General features: G+C 38.3%; 1 protein-coding gene across 2 annotated transcripts in view; it reads right to left on the reverse strand.

Moving 5' to 3' along the window:
- Window positions 1-673: 673 nt before the first annotated feature.
- Window positions 674-22,193, reverse strand: part of IPMK (inositol polyphosphate multikinase) — a 41,277-nt gene continuing 19,757 nt past the window's right edge. The window contains exons 3-7 of one of the 2 annotated variants that reach the window (XR_011726801.1): window positions 21,424-21,520; window positions 14,446-14,618; window positions 6,957-7,038; window positions 5,576-6,298; window positions 674-4,354 (exon numbers count right to left, since the gene is read on the reverse strand). Coding sequence is in view for 1 of the 2 variants with exons in the window: in XM_071748910.1 (XP_071605011.1) it covers window positions 5,664-6,298; window positions 6,957-7,038; window positions 14,446-14,618; window positions 21,424-21,520 (987 nt within the window). In the remaining variant the exon portion in view is untranslated. Of the gene's footprint in view, window positions 6,299-6,956; window positions 7,039-14,445; window positions 14,619-21,423; window positions 21,521-22,193 lie in introns of both variants that reach the window. The other variant, XM_071748910.1, reaches the window with a different exon arrangement.

Consider the following 22,193-nt stretch of genomic DNA (forward strand, 5'->3'; position numbering starts at 1 on the left):
CTACTCACCCTTTTCTGAAAGGACAAGGAAAAAAAATCAAGTCAGCTTTAACACCTTTAATCAAACATTAAAGATAACTTTGAGTTTCAATTATTCTGAAGTAACGCTGTCATTTCCTAGCTGCTTATCAAGGCCTAAACTGTCCCAAATTTATTATAACACACACCCTTCTTTTTTATTTTTTTTTCCTTTTTTTTTCTCTTGTTTCTCAAGGGGTCAGCTTTGTCTTTTCAAATCTTATTTTCATTCAGAAAAAGCACTTCCTAGCAGGGAAGATGGTTTTCAGGAAGACAGTGGTATACTGCTATGGAGATCAAATACAACACTGACTAATAATTCAGATGAAACAAAGCTAAGCAACAACTTTTGTTCAAAAAAAAAAAGTTCTGGGTTGGTTTTTTTTGTGTGCGTGGAGCTGGTTTTTTTTTCCATTTCATAAAGGGGACTCTTAAATACCAAGGCAGATATTCCCAGCAAACAATGGTGAAGGATGCCATGATAATAACACAGTGGTAGAGCAAAACTGGTAAATCCAAGGTAAACACTTAGTATAGAGAGCATGGAAAAGAGAATAAAGGAGGAGAGGTTAATCAGTGCAGGTATTATTTATATTCAAGAAAACTTTTTCTCCACAATCTTCCTGTATTTAAAATAAACCAATTATATTCACAAGTCACTTGCAGAAAATTTTAATAATTTGCCAAATATACAGCAATTAGAATTACCCTAAATATCACTTAATTATTAAGTTACAAAAGTTGGTAGATAGCATAGTACAATGTTCTATAAAATAAACACATGTAATATTAACAATACCCCCTGCAGTCCAATAATGGCAAAAAATAGCAAGTGAAACTACACATACAAGTTAGGAAGATGACAGCTTTAGACACTTGAATCAAAGAAAATGAGACCAGCCAGACCAGATACATTCATCCACCAAGCATAAGTAATGGAGAATTTTAAAAACAATTAACAACATCAGGTGCAATTTCACATGCTTTCATTTATCTTCCAGTAAAATTCCCAGGGTATTAAAGTGCCTTAGTGCACTCTAGTTTCATTTCTAGCCAGGTGCAACACACATCATATTTGGAAGTTTCTTCATAGGTCACTTTTTCTAAAAAATAAAATAACTTTTAAGCACAAGATTCAAACTAAGGTGTTTTTAAAGTACCTTTGTTCCATTTGCTGCTGAATGTCGTAACAAACAAACTCAACTCCAGATACATGGGGCCAATCTCCACTACACAAGACTACAGTAAAAGGTATTTCCTGAAGTGTTTTCTGCTGTGCAATCATGAGCTTTTTCCTCATTTTTTCCCCCTTTCAAACACATTTATCCTTTGGATGACAACCTTCTCTGTAGCTTCCATTTATAGGTTGCCATAAACCTGGCAATGTGGCAGTATTTGGCCTATGACCATGGAGAGGAAGGTACTCCCCAGGTAACATCCCACAAGTCCCTGCCAGACACTTGAAGCCTTTGGATCCTACCTGTAGCCATTACCTGCACTGCAGAACTACCAGATGTCTTGCTCTGGGCTCCTTAACAACTTCCACTGCTTCCCACTCCCCCCTGTTCTTGAAACAAAGCCCCAACATTAACTGCAGTGAGTAAACTTCCTGCAGTTTGGCTGTCACTCACCTTGCCCCCAAAAGGTCCTCTTCAAAACAAAGATAAGGATGTTTCATAAAACCTACAACCCAGTCTCAGCTATGATTCCACTCCTACTCTGTCATGGAAAGGGTGCAAAAGGGAAACTGCATTTCCCAAAGTACTTGAGGCATTTTGATGGTGTTTTTTAACAACTGCACTTTAAGAGCAGTTACAGGGTTTAAGTTTTTTTGTAAATAAAAATTCCACAACGATGCTACAGAAGGTTAGCAGTGGCAAGGGGCAAAGAAGGCACTGAGGAGGAAAGCTTTCTTGGAGGAAAATTAAAAAAAGGAAAAAAAGAAAAAAAAAAAAGAGAGGGAGGATGAACAACTTATCACAACTTCAAACAGCAGATGTGAATGAGTCTCCATCCTCACACTGACACAGCCAGCACTTCACTGCTTCTGTTAAATGTGAAAAGGCTCATTTTAAAGACCACATAATCCAGATTTGGATCAGCAGGAGCTCTCTGCAGGTGAGGAAGCTTTACTGGGGCTCTACAGTACACTAACATTACTTAAAATCCCACATGAATTCAAGAATTATTTCAAGAACTTACTCTCTTTATCAAACTAAAGGGAATTAGTGATTTCCTAATAAAGCTTAAAAATTCTCCATGAAACTGTGTGGTTATGGGCAAGAAGGGTCTGACAATGCAGAAAGGTCTGACTATGGAAAACAGTTCCAAGTTTCATGGGAGCCACATCTACACACAGAATCTCTGGTTTAGTTCATAAAATTGTTTGATTAAAATATTTTAAACATCTCATAGTGGTATAATCATTTCTAACGTAATTTATGCAACAAATTCCACCCCTATCCAAAAATACCATATATGTAAAAGCTTTTTTATAAAACTTTATACAATTCAACCTCTCATTAGGTAAGCTTATACGCAGTTCTCACAATCACCTAGGTAGGAAGTCTTCAGAAAAGGATATTCTTAGAGTACATGAATGACAACTGTTCCATGAATCTTCCCTTTTGACAATCAGTTATGCTAAACCAAATTCTTATTGCTTAAAATCAAACCAGAGAGGTTTCATCAAGTACAACAGTGTTCAGATACACCACACCAGTCTGGGGAAGGAACCTTCTTTCAGCTTTTTTTTTATGGGACAGAAATACTTATAACCCTTATTATAATTTCTGTAAATATTTCTACAGAACTGTCACCAGTCCTGAACACTGCATCCAAAGAATGAAAGAGTCATCACCAGGAGGGGGACAGATCTAGTGACCAGTGTCTCCCTCTCCATTTTCCAATTAATTTTTTAATCTGTTTAATGATTTCTGTGAATACATCTCCAACTATAATTGAAAACAATCTGATCAGATACAAGACATTACAAACACCAAACCTAAAATGTGCAAGAACAATGTGAACATAACACCCTTGTAGGTATAAATTCACATCTGGTACTATGCCAAAACACCTCTACAGCAAGCTTTATTTACACTATTTCCAATGAAAAATATTATCTCTCAAGCTACATTTTAAATTAGCAGAAATACATCCATAATAACTACTGGTTAGAAAAAACATGATAAAATTATTTATTTTTTTTTAATTAAAAATATTCTGACAGTTTAACAATATTCCAAGTGCATTACAAACACTGCCATAGTCAACACAACAATCAATACTTAAAGAGCATTCAAACACTGAAGACATTTATCTTAAAGCAGAGACAGGAGATGCACTTATACTAAGAGCACACAGATCACTTTCCAATAACTGACTTCTTTGAGGCAGGTGGTCTGATTTCTCCAGCACAAAATGGATTAAATCCAGAAGAGATGAATTACAGAGGGGAAAAACTCAAGATGAATGTTTCCCCTCATATCTCCTATAAAATATTGTGAATTTATCCTACAAGGCCACTACCAATCTAAACTACTCTAGTGTGACTATTTATGGGACAGAACAACAAAAATCATATCAGAGAAACCAACAGCAAAGCAAAAAAAACCCAAAACCAAACACAAATTCTTCTTAAAATATGGCTTGAATTAGTTCACAGAGAGTTGGGAGTTATTTACTAACTGTATGGTACAACAGAAATATCAGGTAAAAAAGAATACTTTCTCCTTCTGGTATTTTCCCCTCAGCCTTCACCACAATTTGCATAAAATTTTCAACAAAATCATACTGCCCCTCCTGTGTCTTTTTCCATGCTTCCAAAATATTGTTATTAATAGATTGATTTTATTCTTGAATGTATTAGCTCTAAAGGATAAATAATGTAGTTCTACACATAATACCATGTTTCTTCCAATTAACTCAGGTTTTCACAGAGCTAAAATTTCAGCTTGATTTAAAAAAAAACATTTGTTTGAAAAAGTATTGATCTCTTTCTGAAACAGATGTCAAATTAAGAACTTGCAAAGATGTGTAAACAAATGAGTGCATAGTGCAGAATATCACACAGAGAGCTGCAAAAGGCCACAGGGTCACATTTTGTCCACGTGTCAAGATGCTTCCAATGACCAAATCAAATCTAAGAGGTTTTATTTCTGGGGCTCAAAGCAGTAAAATCTTGCTCTACAGATGGCAAAACTTCTCTGTCCCGACTTTCTGTATTGCTGACTATATAGCCATGGCAGGACAGTCACACAGAAGAGAGACACCAAAAAATGCTTTAGATATATCATTCTGATCTCAAATATTCCACATGAAAGCTTGAAATTCTCCTGTGGGGGGAAAAAAAAAAAAAAAGGAATCGGGACAACTTTCAAATAACACAACTTGCTCGTCTATCATTTAAAAAAAAATAAATAAAAATTAACAATAAAAATAAATATAAAAAATAAAAATTAAAAAAGCAAAAATAAAAATAAGAAATTTAAAATAAAAATAATAAAAACAAAATAAAATTAAAATAGCCAGCTTTAGCCCAGGGAGAGAGAGCCACAACTTGACTGTGACAGAGGGACGCTTGGTTGCTCCAGGGTTGAACTGGGTCTTGGCAGTAAAGGGTCCCTCACCTGTATTGCTCCATGTTTTCAGTCAGTGCTCCCTGGAAACTCTTGTTGGAAATACTACAAGCAGCAAACAGCTAGAAGAAATCTCTCTAAGTTTACTTGAAATGCTTTGTTTCCCCATTCAATTAGTTTGCTTTTAAAAGTTACGTTTTTGGAGAGGGGCCATCAAAACAAAGGAGAGAGGCATTTCTCTTAGTCAAGTAAGACACTCGATTAACAGATTTGACTTTATCTGCTAAACCAAATTAGTTCCTGGAACATTTCGTGCTGGCATTCTTTTTCTTAGGAACACACAGTTTCTCCAGCAGTTGTGCAGTTTAAGCCTGTCACAATATTTTAGTCCAGCATTTTCTTAGCACCTCAACACAAATTAGGTTGCAGTTTGTCACTGGAGACCACTGGCTAGGGACAACCACCCCGAGGGGAAGCACCCACACCAGGGCTGAGAGAACAGAGTCCTGTGACACTGAAAAGCACTTCTTGATACACTGGCTTCCAGGTTAGGCTCCAAACTCAACACGGGATTTCCCTCCAAGCAGGGCTAAACTCCAGTTATTTCAACACAGTAAACACAAGAGGGCAGTACTGAGGACATCAATCCTGCACATGAAAAGATTTTTCAGTCTATTTTCTAAAAACCTGCTAATGGAGATACGGCTCAGTGTCAAGGCTAAGTGGGCAAATGTTACCTATGCTAAAGTCATTAGGGGATCTAGCATAATCCTTGCTTACTGTACAACTGCATTCCTTGGATATAAGCCAACCATATATACTTCATCCTACTAATTCACCTGTCCTGCTTAATCTCCAGTATCTTCATCCTTTCACGCTCCCTAATTAACTATCAATTATTTTCCTGAGTGAGATTATAAAAAGTTAAACCCTTCTACCAAAAGTACAAAGACAAATAAAATATAGAACAATACAAACCCAGTTTTACAGCATTACAAGTGCAGAAATTCTTCATGTTGTTGCTCTTCTTTATCATTGGCCCCCAGTAAAAACCATAGCAAAGAATTTAGTTATCCAAAATATTTTGAAGTACAGTGATTAAATTTTTCAGACCATAAATGTAGCCCTGATCCTTTGTGTTGCTAGGAAACACATGAGCAAAATCTATCATTCTGACTTCAACGTTTGCACTTTCCTTGATGTCTGCTGGCATGTGACAGAGAACTTTTTCCAGTCGGGGTAAAACGTTTCCATTCAGGTGTTCCTGGGCAATGCACGTGCTGCTTTTCCAGACATTGTCTTGCTCCAAGTGTTCCACTTTTAGTGAGAGTTGACTGTGGTGCCTCTTAGTGTATGCCTTTTTGTGAAGTGCATAAAATTTGGACAAGCCTTTACTTACAGAGGCCTCGATTTTTCCATTCTCTGTAGAACTTATCACATGAATATTATTATTATATTCCAATATGTCTCCACCTGATAACAGACCTTTGGGCACTCCTCTCCTCTCTGCCAAGGTGACATCACCCAAGTGCACAGTTGTTGCCTGACATGAGCCTTCATAAACAAAGAGTAATGAGCTTGCATAAAAGTTGAGTTGCCTCTGGCCCTCGAACCACTCCAAAATTTTTTCAATCTTCTGAATGCTGGCAGCTATTGCATCTTTTCTCAAGCAGTATCCGTTGTAGAAAAACTTGGAGATGCCTGCAAGAAAGAGACACATTCTGGGATTCTTTTCAGCACTTAAAAGAAATGCAACATTATTCATTTCTTTCAGGACGAGAACAGTTCTTGCTTTGAAGAATCACTATTCATATAGTTTCCTTCCAGGCAATTTTTAATTGTATCAGAAGTAAACCAAGAAGCTCTGACACCTGCAGTCACCTCACCTGTGTAAGGGCAGATGTTTAATTGTCTTGAAATTTATTTGTCTTGAAATATAAATTAACTAACCAATATTTCATTCACACAGCAGATTCCTTGGTTCTTGCTCCCAAGTCATTTTTGCAAGTATCTCAACAGTTTTGGGCAGGGATCCATTCAATCCTCCAAGGAGAAACAAGCTCAAGCAACTCTTCATCATGTGACAGCTGACAAGTTAGTGCCAGCTTTGGAGAGAAGCATGTTTATGTGTATGTCTGCGTGCATTTGACTTTGTCCCTCAATGGCAGACATATGAACAGACATTATTTAATAATTCATTTAAAATACTTATCACCACCAAACAGTACAATGGCAGCATTTTTATTTATTGTTAATACAGAACAACATAGGGATTTACTTCAACTGAAATGTCCCTTAAATTGAAAGATAAATTAATAAAGAATATACAAGAATACCAAATTCTGACAAATTCCCTTACCATCCTTTACTGTTTCCTTTGTCAAGCTCCTTCCATAGTGCTGGTTTTGAATCTCGTAGCTGTCAGAGGACACATGGTAAACCTGCAAGAAACAAGGAGGTAACAGGACTCATGTCAAACAACCAATGTTTATGCAGAGCAATGAGACACCTTACACACAGCTTACAAAATCCTTGGTACCATTTAGCCCTGGCCCAGTTTTAGGTGACTTGCAGCTGCCAGCAATGCCCTCTACTGCTCCCACCTGCAAAATCCCCTCCATCACATCTTGGGACCTAAATGTAATCTTAGGAGTGAAAGCTCAGTTCCAGCACAGAGTGGTTCATCAGCTCTTGCCTGAATGGGAGGCATCTCACACGGGTACAGTTTTGTCCATATCAGGAATTGTACAAGCTCAACAACTTAATTTAAAAATGGTTTATACAGAGATACATTTTCTCTCTAACTGAAATAATTTCCATAGCAGAAACACACCAACCAGACAGACCCAAATATAATTTGTTTATGCGAGTGTAGACAATTCTTATTTGCAGAAATAATGGTGTTACCAAGCAGGCAGATGTTTCTGACAAAAACTTTGTGCTTGGCACTCATTCAGACCACCCAGCCCCACGGCACCCATCCCAGCTGCAGTGTTCTGCCCTCTCTTCACCAAGGGCCCCATGGAAGGCAAGTCAAGGTGCCTGCCACCTACTCCTCCCCTTTGAGGGCTTTTTGTTGTCATAACCCACAAGACAGTCCAGGACAGTGAAGCATCAGCACACAAAGAGTGGTACCTGAGCAATAGCTAAAAAAATGTAAGGATTCCCTGCATTCATTGCAGCCCCTCATCCCTACATCTTTCTCCTCCACCCAAATCTCAACAAGCACATCATAAAGACACAGGTTGACAACTTGTGCTTCGCAAAGCAGTTGTGCAGTATCAAGTACCTCTTATTTTGACCAAAAAAAGTCAGGGTCCCCAAGGAATTTAAACTCATAGTGTGTAGTAACTGATTTAAGTCATCAACCATGAACTGAAGGGGCAGTAAATAATGGTGGTTATTCTCAAAGAAATACCAGTTGTAAGCCTTAATGTTTAATCTCGCCTGGTAGTAGACAATATCCACTGTTACAACTCCTATTTCCACTGTTATGATACTTATAGAAAGTGAGGCTCTGCTGTCTATAAATTGCAGAAGCAGAGCAGAGGTGAGTTATTTGAAAACATCACCTGACAAGTGTGATTTTGGTCTCATAAAAACAATTTTTCACTTTTTTTCCTAAGCACATAGAAGATGTGCAGTACACAACATGGAAACCCAACAACTACTCATATAAATACTTCAAGTACCAAAGTTACTTACAAAAACATACAGGAAAGTTTGAAAAACTTTAAAGAACCACAAACCAAAGGTAATTAAATAAAGACTAAAAAAAAAATAAATTGCATAGGAAGTACATCAAGAGTCTGACAATTACATGTAAGCTTTCACTAGCTGTGTCTTCATTTTAGTAATATTAAATGTTCCCATTTATTAGGTCAAAGAACAGCTTCCTCCATACATCAGCACTGCAGCACAGTCCTGAACAAATAATCTTGTTTACCAGAACCTTATCTCTTCCCCTCTAACAGTTTCCTGACATGGGCAATTACTCAGAAAGTCCGATTAAAATCTGCAAGCTCATTTAGTTTTCCAAAGAAATGCTGGAGGAGTACATAGGCCTCCTATGCTTCTGAGCTGGATTCCCCATGAAGCCACTATAGCTGTTATAATTTGCACAACACTATTCCCCTCAAACCTCTTGCTTTAACCAAGCACTTCAATTACATAATATGGTTGATAACAAACTACTATGTCCCCCACACTTACAAGCAGTGTAATGTAGATAACTAACTACCTTGTGAAGAAGCAAAGATTCAGAACACCCTCAGATGTGGATAATAATATATTGAGGTGATCAAGAAAGTATTCTCCATGTTAGCCAAAGAGCTTTCTCAATATGGCTTCAAGCTTTGTCTCAGCTCTGAGGAATTATTTCCAAAGTTCATGGAAAAACTCGAGCAAATCCAAGTATATTAAGCCACATACTGAATGCAGAGAAATAGAAACCCAAGTTCAAACAGAAATAATCTTTCACCAGTTCTTGCATCACCTTCACCAACCCTCCAAAGACACAGGGGGGTGTGCTGTAGTAGCAGAAGACTAAGATCCATTTCCTGGTCTTCATCACGCTTTTGTTCTCACCATCACTGCTACTCATCTGTTACTAACCCTTCCCAAAAGGGTATTTGCCTTTGAACCAACCCTTTTCTGTATCTCTCTTGTTGCAGCTGTCTGCACTAGCCCATCTCTGAAAAAAACAATGGCAAGTCAAATATGTCAATCTGTAACCTTTACAATGGCCACAAAATTATTAATTAAGAAAATCTCATTTCTTGACCATCTGCTGCAGCTAATTATGTGTTTGCTCTGGATTCACAAGGGATTTCATTTCAAGACAAACTCCTCGTATCACCTACCAAACATAGCCTTTAAGCAATCTCCTCCTTCAATGATTTTTTTTTACATTCTTAATATACAAGCTCAGATCTGTTTCAGCTGACAATGCCAAGGTTCCTCTTTGTGCCTACAAGCAACTCCCATTCAGAGAGGTTTCAGTATAAAGAACTGGAATCCAGCATGCTCAGAGGTTCAGGTTTGTAATTAGTCATAGCAGGGACTCTTTACATCAAAAAATCCAGATTATTAACCGCTGAGGGAAATTCCCTTTGGACTTTCTCAACCTGCACTTGACATGTGTTTCCCCAAAAAGTGTTAAGGTACTGCTGCTTGCACAAGCACGTCTATTTCTGTCCCCTTTATTTCCATCACAGGCAATTCACCTCATGTTCTTGAATTGAGGGAAACCTAGAGCTGAAATTAAAATTTGATCCAGGATGTTCTTTGTGAAAAAGCAGAACTCTCAACAGGAAGATCTACACTTTGGAAACCCTGCATCTGCAGCTTTAGGACATTAAGCTGAAGACTGGATTGAGGACAGCAAATATGAAATGCTACTTAATGTTACTGATGGTAATTCAGTACTGACTTCCATAGTGAGGCAGAAAAATACACACAGTGTTCACATACTTACCCGTGGCAACTCCCTAACTTCCAGAAAGTGTAATTTAAATACACATCACTAAGACTACCCTGTTTGGTGGAGATACTCCTATCAGAAATAAAGATCTCTATTAAATAGCTGGCAGACCTCTTTCCCATCTGCAATAAGAATTAACAGATCCACATCGTTGAAACTGGAAAACCTCCAGTGAGCAGCCCTGTGCAGCACCAGAGCTGAGTGCCTGTGGAGCAGAGCTGAGCTCCAGAGCACACAGGACACCACCTCTTGTGCCACTGATGTTCCCAGCTGCCGGTTGATGCCTGGGAAGCAGCTTCCCACGGAGCTGCCAGTGCCCATCCCTGCTCCACTGCAAGGGCAGCATGGGACTTGCTCTTGAAAGCAAGGACAGAGTGATTAGACAGACACACTCTGATGCTGAGACATCCAGACTCCAAAGGGCTGAGCTGCCCACCCCTCGGATTTTTTTCCATAAACATACTTAATTCACCCCCATGCTATACTTATGCAGGTAAGAGCAAGCAACTGTTTAAATATCACACAGTTTTCTGTTTACATCTAGGCACCTCTGCACTCAGAACTGGCATCTCTGAAGGTCAGGACCCAGCCTGTTGCCAAAATGAGAACCAAGCAGTAATTGTAAGAAAAAAATAAAGGGAGAAATTTAAAAATATATATTCTATTTGATACCAATGATTTATAGTAATGTTTTAACACTAATACTGCTGCTGAGAGCAAGTCCAATTATCTAAAGACCTCCCACACACACCATTTATTTCCTTTAAAAAAAAAACACAAAAACTTACATTGTTGTTGCTAGACAGCAAGTGATGAAAATACACACACCCCCCTGCTTGCTGCTGCCTTGAAAATTCAGCACAGGAAGAGTGCATCCCTACTCCCCCGTTCCTAAGACCATACTTACATATTACTCTGTTTTGCCTCTTTGTTCTTCTGGCATTTGACAAAGTGCTTTATATGATGAAGTGTACCACCAAAAGCTCTGACAGCCCATATAAAGTTTTAGTAAGGTCCTTACATAAATAAACTGTAGAATGAAATTATGTTGAAACTAACTCAATGAAAAAGCAGACTGGTAATCTCCTAGACAAAAGAAACAACACTGAAGTTAAATGATGAGATTTTAAAAATAGGTTAATACATAATTTTGGGAGACCCAGAACTGTGACAGAGCACTGCATTAGAATAAATTTTCTGTGCCTCCTTTTTATAGAATGCAGGGGAGTAGGGAAAGAGGCAATCTCTCATCTCATCCATCATCAGCTTTTTCCCTACACACAGGAAATCTTTTCAGGACACAAACTGACCAGCTGTCATACATATGACAAGTCTTTCATGTAAGAAGAAACTGCTGGGAAAAAAAATGCCAGGGACCCATCTGTTGTTTTGTGGGGGTATTTTTTAGTTTTGTGGGTTTGTTGTTGGTTTTTGCATTTTTTGATTTTTTGTTTGTTTGGTTTTGGTTTTTTTAGTTTTTCTTTTGTTTTGTCTTCCTGTTTTCTTAAACATCAAACTCATTTGAATTAGACTTACCAATGTAAAAAAAAAAAAAAAAAACAGTTCTGATAATTTTTTACTGTGGAAGAATATGAGCTCTAGATGAAGGGCTTAATAGCTTTGTTATTCCTCCCTTCCTAAATCTTGTTATTAACACATCAGACCCTATGGAAATTACAATACTATAAAGAGTTCATAAAAAGCCTCATAAAACAGACTCAGCTACAGTAATTTAAAAAATATCTTGCAGAAACATGTGCTGGAGATTAGGAAATTCACTTGTTAAAACAGCTTTGATGCAGTATCTACCTTACTGCATGCAATAGTTCACAGGCAAGAACAATGATGGATTATACTGGTAAAGTTTCATAATCACCAGTTTGTGCTGTAAAAACATATTTCAGAAATATTATGGACTATGTGATATGGCAATCAAGGTGTCCTGAAAGAAAAAACACACACTGCAGAAATTGGGAACTGTGGATTCTGAACTGATTGCAAATCTGAAATGAAATTCCAGCCCACACATTCTGCCTGTATTCAGCAGCACACAAAACACTCTAATTTAAATACTGCATGCAGTGGGAAGATGTTTCTTATATATTTTTACATCTACTACTGAAACCATATTGCAACTTTTATTTCTACTCTTTTGAGAACCAGAACTTATTTTTCCAACTTATTTTTAGACTCTCACTACTTTCGTAACAAATCCATGTCTTCATCTGTTAAAGAACCTCTCCACTAAATGTGAAATTGGGTTTTAAACCAATGTTACTGAAATGATTGTATTTTCTAAATTAATTTCCATGTATTTATTCTGTCTATTCCGTGCATTAAGAGGAATACAGCTTGACACATGCCAAAGGCCAGAACTACATACATAAATCAAAGCTCCACCAGATAAGAGATCAGCTTCCTTTAAGGACAAACCATAGATATTTTTATATATAAACAGAGGACTGCTTACTTACCAGTGCATGAGCAAAGCTGTTGCAGTGGTTTAGGGGGTAAAAAAACCCCAAAAACACCAGTAACATATTTTGCTTGTATCTCTTAATGACAGATTATATGATGTGTGCCTTAAAAAAATTGTAACATTTTCTACTTTTCCTGGGCCTCTCTTTCTTTCTCTTCTAAAATAAGCAAGCTCACCCCTATTTAAAAAAGAACATTGAACTAAGAGATTAAAAACAAACCCCTCTGCTTTCTGAACTGTGTTAGACCATGTTTTGTCCAGCAAACATGAGCAACTTTTAGCTGGTACAGCACATTAGCTGGTACAGGCAGTAAATTCCCATACAGGAGAGTGTGTTACATTACGGCCAGAATCTTGCAAAAATAAAGCAGAGAAAACACCTTGTGAATTGAGACCTTGCTAAGTGTTGCCTGCAGGGAAGAGAAACCTTTTGAATTCTTTCTGGAAAATAATTGCCAACATGAAAATTTTGTACCAAAGGCACAAAGCAAATCCCATCTATTTAAACACTGTGTTGGGAAACTGCAGTGCTTGGGGGAACCATCATTACACATACAGTTTGAATTAGGGAATCAATGCAATTTCTGCAACAGTCTAAAGATACGGATAAATGACAATGCCAGGAACAACAGTCAACAGCAAAAACACCAAGGCAGCAGAACCAGCAAGCATGTGTTCCTTTTGTGCTGTCGTGGAACAAAGGATGGGAAGTACATTGTTTTACCAGAGATAAGAAAGGTTATGTAATGACATAAGCCAAATCCAAAACCATAATCTCCAGCCTTCCCTCTTCATCTAAACTGTTCCACTGTTTTTTGACTCCCACATTCTCAGAGTCTTACATAATTACTGCTCATGACCACTATAATTTATAGCTGTAGAAGCTTATCTCAAGACAGCATTAAGGCTGAGAGCCCAGGCAATTAAGTACAAAACATTACAGAGATACTAGAATTATTTCAAACAATGGTGCAATCTGTGTGCTGTCGCTATCTAACAGTGAAGGGGAGGGTTATCAAAGTTTTCAGCCGAAGCCCTGGGTTTGTGTATGTGAGAAGGACAACACAAACCTCCTAACAAAAAGAAAATTATTTCTGCACCAATCACAGAAGAAAAAAAGGACTTTAAATGCATCAGGAATTCATTAATGACATCAACACGGTTATGTTACAGAAACCAAGGTAACATAAAGGCCTGTACAGCTTTTCTTTATTCTCAAGTTTTAGAGTAGCCAACAGACAAATACTGCATCTCCTTTTGCCTCACCTAAAATAATGAAATGTAATGGAGTTAATATGGACATCTGCAGGACCTTGTCCACCTCAAACCCACCTTCAGCTCACAGATGCTCCTTCAACATGTAAGCATCAAAGCCATCTTCTTCTGGTGAAAAGCTTTTTTAAATACAGAACAGAAGCAGCTATTTATAGCTACACACAGCACCTCTGAGACCTAACTTACTCTTTCCTAAGTAAATAGATCATGTAATAATTATATTTATTTTTTTTTAAAGTCGAGATCAAATATATGGAGATGATATAGCTTACTATCAAATTATTAAAAAGAGTGGTTCAGTATGTAAATCTCTAATATAAGACTAAAATTCACAAAATACTTTGATGATTTACCATATCCGCTATCTGTGAAGAACTAATTTCAACTACATTCAGTTTTATATAACTATGATCTGTCCCCACCCCTCCTGTATACATACACCAAATCCAGGTTGCAAACAGATTCCCAGAAGAAACACGGACAAGTTAAAACAAGCAAAGTTAACATAAAAGTCAAGAGGACTGGCTGCAGCCAGAAAAATGAGTTGCTGTGTATGGTGTGGGACAACAGGCCAGAGCAAAGGCTAAATCTGAAAACAAAACAAGTTCTTACCCTCATCCCAAGTACCAAAAAGCCAATCTCTTCCATCAGCGGGTACTTGCTGACCTGCTGCTGTATCTTCTCAGCTGAAGCATATGGATCATAACTTTTCTGACCTATTTTTACATCCATTATGCAAGGCTTATTAAACTTACAGGTCACATCTTCCAGTTTTAGATACGTATCTGTTAAAAAGACAAAACTTTTGTAAACAGTGGGTTGAAGCAAAATAATTATATAGTTTCTGCTCAGCTTCTTTGGAAGAAGGAGAATAGTTTAAGGCTTAACAGCAAGTGAGCTCTTAAGAGAGTCAAATTTGTCTCTGAACACAAACTAAATCATGCTCATTGACACCCACAAATTCTGTTGGCATTGAAGTTTAAATGTCTTATTGTTTATAAAATTGTATACAATTACGTGTGCTAACCTAGCACTCAAATACAAATTACTGCCCAAATGAACTTCAGGAGCAGCTTTTATTTAGCCATTAATATACTCCAAATAGCATTACTAAGCACACACAAATGTAGGTTACTACATGGCTGGCTTTCTGACAGAGATGGTGTTTTCTTTCTCTGTGTGAAAGGGTTTGAATTAAATTGGCAACTTCTCTTTGTATCATTTTAAAAAGGAAATTAACATTTCAGAGTCCTACCCTATAGGAGTCAAAATGCATCTCATTTTCCTTCTTTTTATCCCAACTCATCTGTACTCATTTCTCACAGCAGACCTTTTGGGGAAAATACTTCAAATCCTAGGCTGCACTTCCAAAAGTCCCTTTAGGAGAGTGGGTGGACTAAAACTCCCCACAAGGCCACAGAGTGCCCGAAGGTTTAAAGGAGTAACTAAATCCTACTCAAACTGGTTTATGCTTTTCTCCAATGCAGGTAAGTGACTGTTTTCCAACATGATATACAGCACCCATTGTGAGAACAGAAGAAGAAAACAAACTTCATTAACTGGTTGGAAAATGCTTGCACAGATCTCCAGCCCTTTCCAGGGCACAACGTGGACTGAGACAACACACAACATTAATACACATTTCGTTCTTCACATCAGCTTCTACATCCACCTCTTATCTGTCACAAACTTCACTCTGAAGTTTGTTTTTCTGTCAAGCCTGAGTGTATTTCTTTGGCTTCAGTGTAATCTGAATTCACACAAGCATTGTATTGTTCCCCATTCCTGCAGTATCACTTAAAATGGGATTGCCAAAAAAAGCAAAACCAGTTCAAGTTTAAGGAGAGAGGAGGGACAAAGTGCCTTGCTTCCACAGCTGTACAGCCAGGTACCAAAACCAGATAGAGATAATATACAGGGAACAAGAAGTGTTCCATTTCCATTTCATAAGCAGAAACACTTAATTCAGGAAAAGAAAGGAAAGGGACTTTAAAGAGTCCTACTAAAAGCTTCAATTTTTACACTGCCACACTCAAATGCCCCAGCTCCCCAAAGTACATTTTTATCAATCTAAAATAGGTTTGGATTTAATCCTTAGATGCCTGCTTTATTTATAAATGGGACTATGTGTATTAATAATGTAAAGTCACTTGCAGGAAAGCAAATCAAAACAATACAGTATTTTTTAAAATCCAGTCTTCTGCTAATTCACAGTACCAGCTTCCTCCCCCTGCCAGGAAGTGGATTCTGTATCACCTGAGCTATAGTTACCACATTTTCTACTCCAAGTTTTTATACACAGGCATAATTCCATCAGATTTTAGCACAGCTTTTCTGTGGCTCAGGAGAATCACTACTGAATCCATGGGAGTCCATATAACCTGACAGCTATCTGTTATTAAAACAAAAGCTGTAAAAATCTAAAGGTCACCCTTCACCCCTATCTTTTTTGCGTATTTTGGTGACCACTGTAATCAACAGATTCATGTCATCACTCTAACACAACCCAGAAAACAATAACTAAATGAAATTCATGGCATTCAGTGTTTAGCTCTCAAAAGCACTGAGCCAGAGGTATGCCCTGGGAGGTGGGGAAGAAAAATAAATACAAAGAAGTATCAGAAAACAGCTGCAGTCCATTACCAGCTCCAAAATGCTTTGGATTGTTTTATGAACAACTCTAGACTCAAACTGTTACAAATAGGAAGTTAAACAAATTGCAGGTTACCACAAATGACACAAACTGCTTAGCTGCAATGATGTTATCAACCCTAAAATATGACTGCATATGGTGTAAAACATCTATTTCCATAACGCAACAAAAAGTGAACCCCTAAAAATAACAAGCTTAAAAATAGCAGAATTTACATCTCCCAAACCTAGCACACTTCCCTTCAGACAACATGTAGGCAACATAATTGTGCTCCTTTCATCAAAGGCATTTGTAAAACATCCATGTTTATACTCTTTCCTTTATTTCACTGATCCAAATCCCACTTTTTAAGCATACAGCACCAACATTCAGCACCGATAAAAACTTTAAAAATTCCATATATCTGTCACTTCTAAGTTCCCCATTGATTTCAGATTTGTTACGCCAGACTCTCTCTTTTTGACCTCCTAAAAATGTAACTATTCCTATTTTTTTTTTAAATTAAGCATTAAAATACCTTAGAAGCAAACACTGACCATTAGAAAATATTAATTACTTGGCGAAGCCTGTGAATTATCCAGAAGTCATCTCTCTCACACTTTTGGAGTTATTATTTAAGTCTTTATCATTAACTAACTGCTAGCTCAGAATTAAGATTGTGACAGCTGTTCAATGCACATCCCCACTCTCAAAAAGCTTTCTGTCCTTGCAAGAAGAGGAATCCCACCACAGATAAAGCATTACACCGAGTTATTTTTATTTCTTACAGCTTCAGAAAAAACATGCATCAAGCATTTACACTTCCTTTTTCCTGGCACAATTTGGTTCATATTCACATTGTATTCAAGATCCCCATGTACTGAAACAGACCCCAAAACCATCTTATCTTAAGATACCACAATTTTCAACCATTACCCCTATTATATCTTGAAGAATTAAGACTCATGCAATCTAAGTAAGCTTCAGCTTCAGACCTGGGTAGGTAACACTGCTCTGCCTTTTCAATCAGGTGGACTCAGTCTTTGAGGCTCTGACCCCAAGTGTCCTTCTCAAGGTCACACAGAGGTAGAACCACTCGCCTCCTTCTTTTGTTAAACAAAAAAATAATTTAGATTTTTTTCAGCAGTTTCAGATGTTCGAAATTATTATATATACACTGCTCACCCAATGGGATTCTGAAAACGATGGATTTGCCATCTAAAAACATGTTAAAAATAAAATCCCCTGCAGAGAAAAGAATTCATAAGGATATTTTTGTATTCTAGCTCCGGTAGATAATACTGACTACATATTTCAAGGACTTAAACTGGGAGGCTTGCCCTCCCCCTTTCTATTTTTCAGTGGCAGGAAGATGTAGCTTGACACATTATTTACATATTTTATTACAGTCCCAAAGGAGACAAACTGAAAGACCACCAAAATCCATCAAGTATGTGTGGAATGAACCACTGCAGGCTTCAGCACGTACATGCTGATGCATTCAGTCCTGACTGGAATCAGAAGTGACAAAACAACTGGAGGCATTTGACTGCTCCTCATAGCTTACAAGATACCTCTCAAAACACAGGAATAAGAATGGAAAAGCCTCAGTTGCCCCCAGCAACAAGGGAAGGAAAGAAAGATTGGAAGGGAGCTTGTATTCATCTACCCTTTTTGCATTTTAGGCAGTAAAAATTAGAGAACAGTATGAAATGAGCAGCAGTAAAGTTACTTAAATATGCAGGGGCAACAAGTAGGCAGCAAAACCAGAACACTCAGCAGGAGATAAAAAAAGCTTAACATGGCTTCTATCTCTTTCTAACAACTTCTTCACTATTTATTGATGAACTCCCAATGTTCACAACACCAGTGAACCCAAAGCTCAGATCAAACTGTCTTACTCCAGTTTAGCTCAGCTTAGGGAGAGAAAGTGCCATCCATCCAGTTCCTGGGCAGCATTACCAGGCATGCAGCTGTAGGTTGGCAGGACAGTTACTTTACACATTTTATTGAATATCTATATATCTCTCTATATATATAGTTCGGAACACACAGCAAGCACAGTTTAGTATCTGAGAGATTAATTTAAATCTTGGGGTTTTTAGAAGTCAGCTTTGCCAAATTTAGCAACAGTAAGGAACTATGGGTTCACTACACAGAGGCTGTGTGGAGCTCTGTCCCCAGAATCTACAGAACAGTGACTGCCAAAGGACAGGTCAACCTTCCAATGACAAGACTGCAAAACCTACAGATACACCCTCAACCTACACTGCAGAACCAGGTACCTTGCCAGCAGCTTGATTCCCTCATCTAATGTCACCAGGACACACCACAGCAGCTAACCATACTGTTCAATTTTCAGCTAATCCACTGTTAATCCACAGCTAATCTGGGGAGACAGATAACAACCCATCCCCGATTTCCCCAAAATAGCCTCTTCATGTTCCCCCTCTCTGTGGTTAATTCTCTTCTTGCAATCTTTCAGAACTTGTTTTCCTACTTATAAAAGGTTGAAATGCAACACTGCTGATTCTTTTTTCCTCTGGTGCTGAGCACCCACATACATAAGAGGTTTCCCTTTACAGCATCAGGCATAAGCAACAGTGCATTTGCAAACACCTGCTAAACAACAAATGACTTCCAACACAAATGGCTACCTTACTTCTCTTAGCTCCACCATCTTCTAAGTACTTGATTTTTACCAAAACTACCCAAAATTAATTAATACTACATATAACAGTGTTGGCAGTGGAGTGTTTTGGTTGAACTCCAGTCACAGCTTTCTAGGAACAGGTCTCCTGGTAGGGCACAGCCTTTTCAAGAAGCAAAACAAAATCAGGAGTTATTCTTCCTTTAAACAGTTCTTCCTACTAGCTATGTCTGGACCACTGGTGGACACCTGCCAAAACTCAGCCCCACAGTGCACAGTGCTAGTGAATTCCCAAAGTAAACCAGGGACGCATCGAATTACTGTATCTTGGATAGAACACAAATTTTTACATCTTAAGATCCTACTGTGAAGAGATATGCAATTTGGAGGGAACATTAAGTGAGCTCCACAACATATAAAACTATCAGGGAAGGAAGAAGATAGTTTCATCAGAGCTATTTGAGTTAGTGCCAAATATGGAAACGTTAAGAAAAGAATCCGAGCCAAGAAAGTGCTGGGTACTGCCCCATCCTCCTTGTGTTTCTTTGTGCAAAGTTTAAACAGTGTCTTTGGACACCATCTTACTACTCTCTTTGGAAAACAAGTCTATCAAGTGACAGTAAAAGCAAGAGACAGTTCTATTAAAGGAGCACAGCATCTAGTTTTGGTGCCCATGTATTTAAACAGACTTGATGGTATCTCTTTGGTTTTGTGTGTTCCAGAAGCTCTATTTCCCTGAAATAGAAATCCACTGAAGAAAACCTTTACTTTAATACATTAATAATATCTATTTTCTACCAGTATAGGTTGGGGACTGAGCTGTTGGAGAGCAGCACAGGGGAAAGGGACCTGAGGGTGCTGTTGGATGGGAGGATGACCATAAACCAGCAATGTGTCCTTGTGGCCAAGAAGGCCAATGGCATCTTGGGGTGCATTAGAAGGGGAGTATTTAGTTGGTCAAGAGAGGTTCTCCTCCCCCTCTACTCCCCCCTGGTGAGGCCACATCTGGAATACTGTGTCCAGTTCTGGGCCCCTCAGTTCCAGAAGGGACAGAGTCCAGTGCAGAACCTCCAAGATGATTAAGAAAACTGGAAAATATCCCTTATGAGGAAAGGCTGAGGGAGCTGGGTCTCTGCAGCTTGAAGAAGAGGAGAATGAGGGGTGACCTTATTAATGTTTATAAATACATAAATGGAGAGAGCCAGGGGGATGGTGCCAGGCTCTTCTCAATGATGCCCAATGATAGGACAAGAGGCAACTGATATAAGCTTGAGCATAGGAGATTCCACATAAACACAAGGAGAAATTTTGTTACTGTGAGGATGCAGAGCACTGGCACAGGCTGCCCTGGGAGGTTGTGGAGTCTCCTTCTCTGGAGACATTCAAAACCCAGCTGGAGGTGTTCCTACATAACTTTCTGTAGGAGACCATACAGGATGGGGGCTGCATGCAATCTTTTGAGGTCTCTTCCAATCCCTAACTTTCTCTGATTCTGTGATTCTCTTGAAGAAACAATATTCCAGCTGTCATCCCAAAATACCTTTTTCTTCCAGACTCCTAAAATTTTACACAAACACAAAGGAAATGTACCAGAGCTCTGTTCCATTCAAACAAGTACCGGAACAGAAGTCCCCAGCCAGGTATCTGCTGAGATAACTGCCCTGTATGAAAGCACAGCGACAGGATCCAAATTCTGGAGAACCATCAGCAGATTCCACTTCACTTTCAATACCTGTCCTTGAGCCCTAACCCAGCCTTTTTTTTTTTTTTTGAGGTATTTTTTTGAGGTTTCTTTGTTTGTTTTGTTTGTGGGGGGGGGGTTCTGTTTTTTTTTTTTTTGTTTGTTTTTTTCTGTGGTTTTTTGTTTGTTTGTTTGTTTTTGTTTGTTTGGGGTTTTTTGTTTGGTTGGTTTTTTTCTGGTTGTTTTTTTTTGTTTAATTCCTTGCACACCCACACAGGTCCCGACTCTTGCTCGGATGGAATGACCAAACAAAAACATGCAACCAGCCCATGCCACTGGCATGACCCACACCAGAGCAGCAGCTACAGGGCTATACACCATCAGGTCCAGATACTTAGCAAACATTTGCCTAAAACAACGGCCATGTTCCATCTCCCCTAGGAAGAAGACCTCAAAACCTAATCCAGCCAGAGGATAGCCAGCTGGAACCTGCTTTTAGAGGGAACATTAGTGGGTTACAGAACAGAACAACAAAAAAAAACCCTACGGAGCTCACAACTGCCAAAAATCAGGCTCCAGAAAAATTTTCCAGGAGGTTTGGATTAACAGATAAAATTAGAACAGTACCATTTGGTGCAGTAGGTGGTGACCAGACACCAAAGTATTTTGGCAGATATTCCCGCAGCTCCAGAAGAACACTGTCGCAACATTCGGAGTCATAAACCTGAAATAAATTAGGGAGGGGTAAGAAGATCATCAGTAAAAAACACTCATTTTATACTTCCAGTTGTCCCATAATTATAATTTCTTACAGTCTTTGTTTTCATGCGATTAAGATTTCTACTTTACATTTTAAAAACATACAAGATGAAGAAGGTAATTATATCAGTCCCACATAAATGAATGGTATCCTTTCTCTAAAATTTTAAAGTGGGAGAGATAAATCAAGTCAAACTAAGAATAATGTACAGCTTAACTTGAATAAAGATCTGAACAACAGTCGTTAGCATTGAAACCAATTGAGGAAAATGGGTGCTCTCCCATCCTGGATCCAAGATGGAAAAGGATTTGCATCATACAGCTGAAGTGTTTTCAGTTATATTGGGTAGTTATATTCCTCCAAAACAACTCGTCCAGTAAATACATCACACAGACAACACACAATTCAAATCTACATCTTTTCATTTGCTTTAACACTTTCAACATATTTTTCAACTTCTGTAAGAAAAACAGTAGCATCTTGGGAGCAGCAGCTATCTTATATTCCTGAAGGAATAATTTCTTGCAGGGTTATACTGAAGCCTTGGATGCTCTCTGCTACAGAATCACATGACTGTCACTAGTTTGCAGAGCTGCTGCTAGAAAAGTTTCAAAACCCTTCCCTTGACCAGATTTCC

Source organism: Heliangelus exortis, chromosome 7, assembly GCF_036169615.1.
Source record: "Heliangelus exortis chromosome 7, bHelExo1.hap1, whole genome shotgun sequence".
Taxonomy (NCBI): domain Eukaryota; kingdom Metazoa; phylum Chordata; class Aves; order Apodiformes; family Trochilidae; genus Heliangelus; species Heliangelus exortis.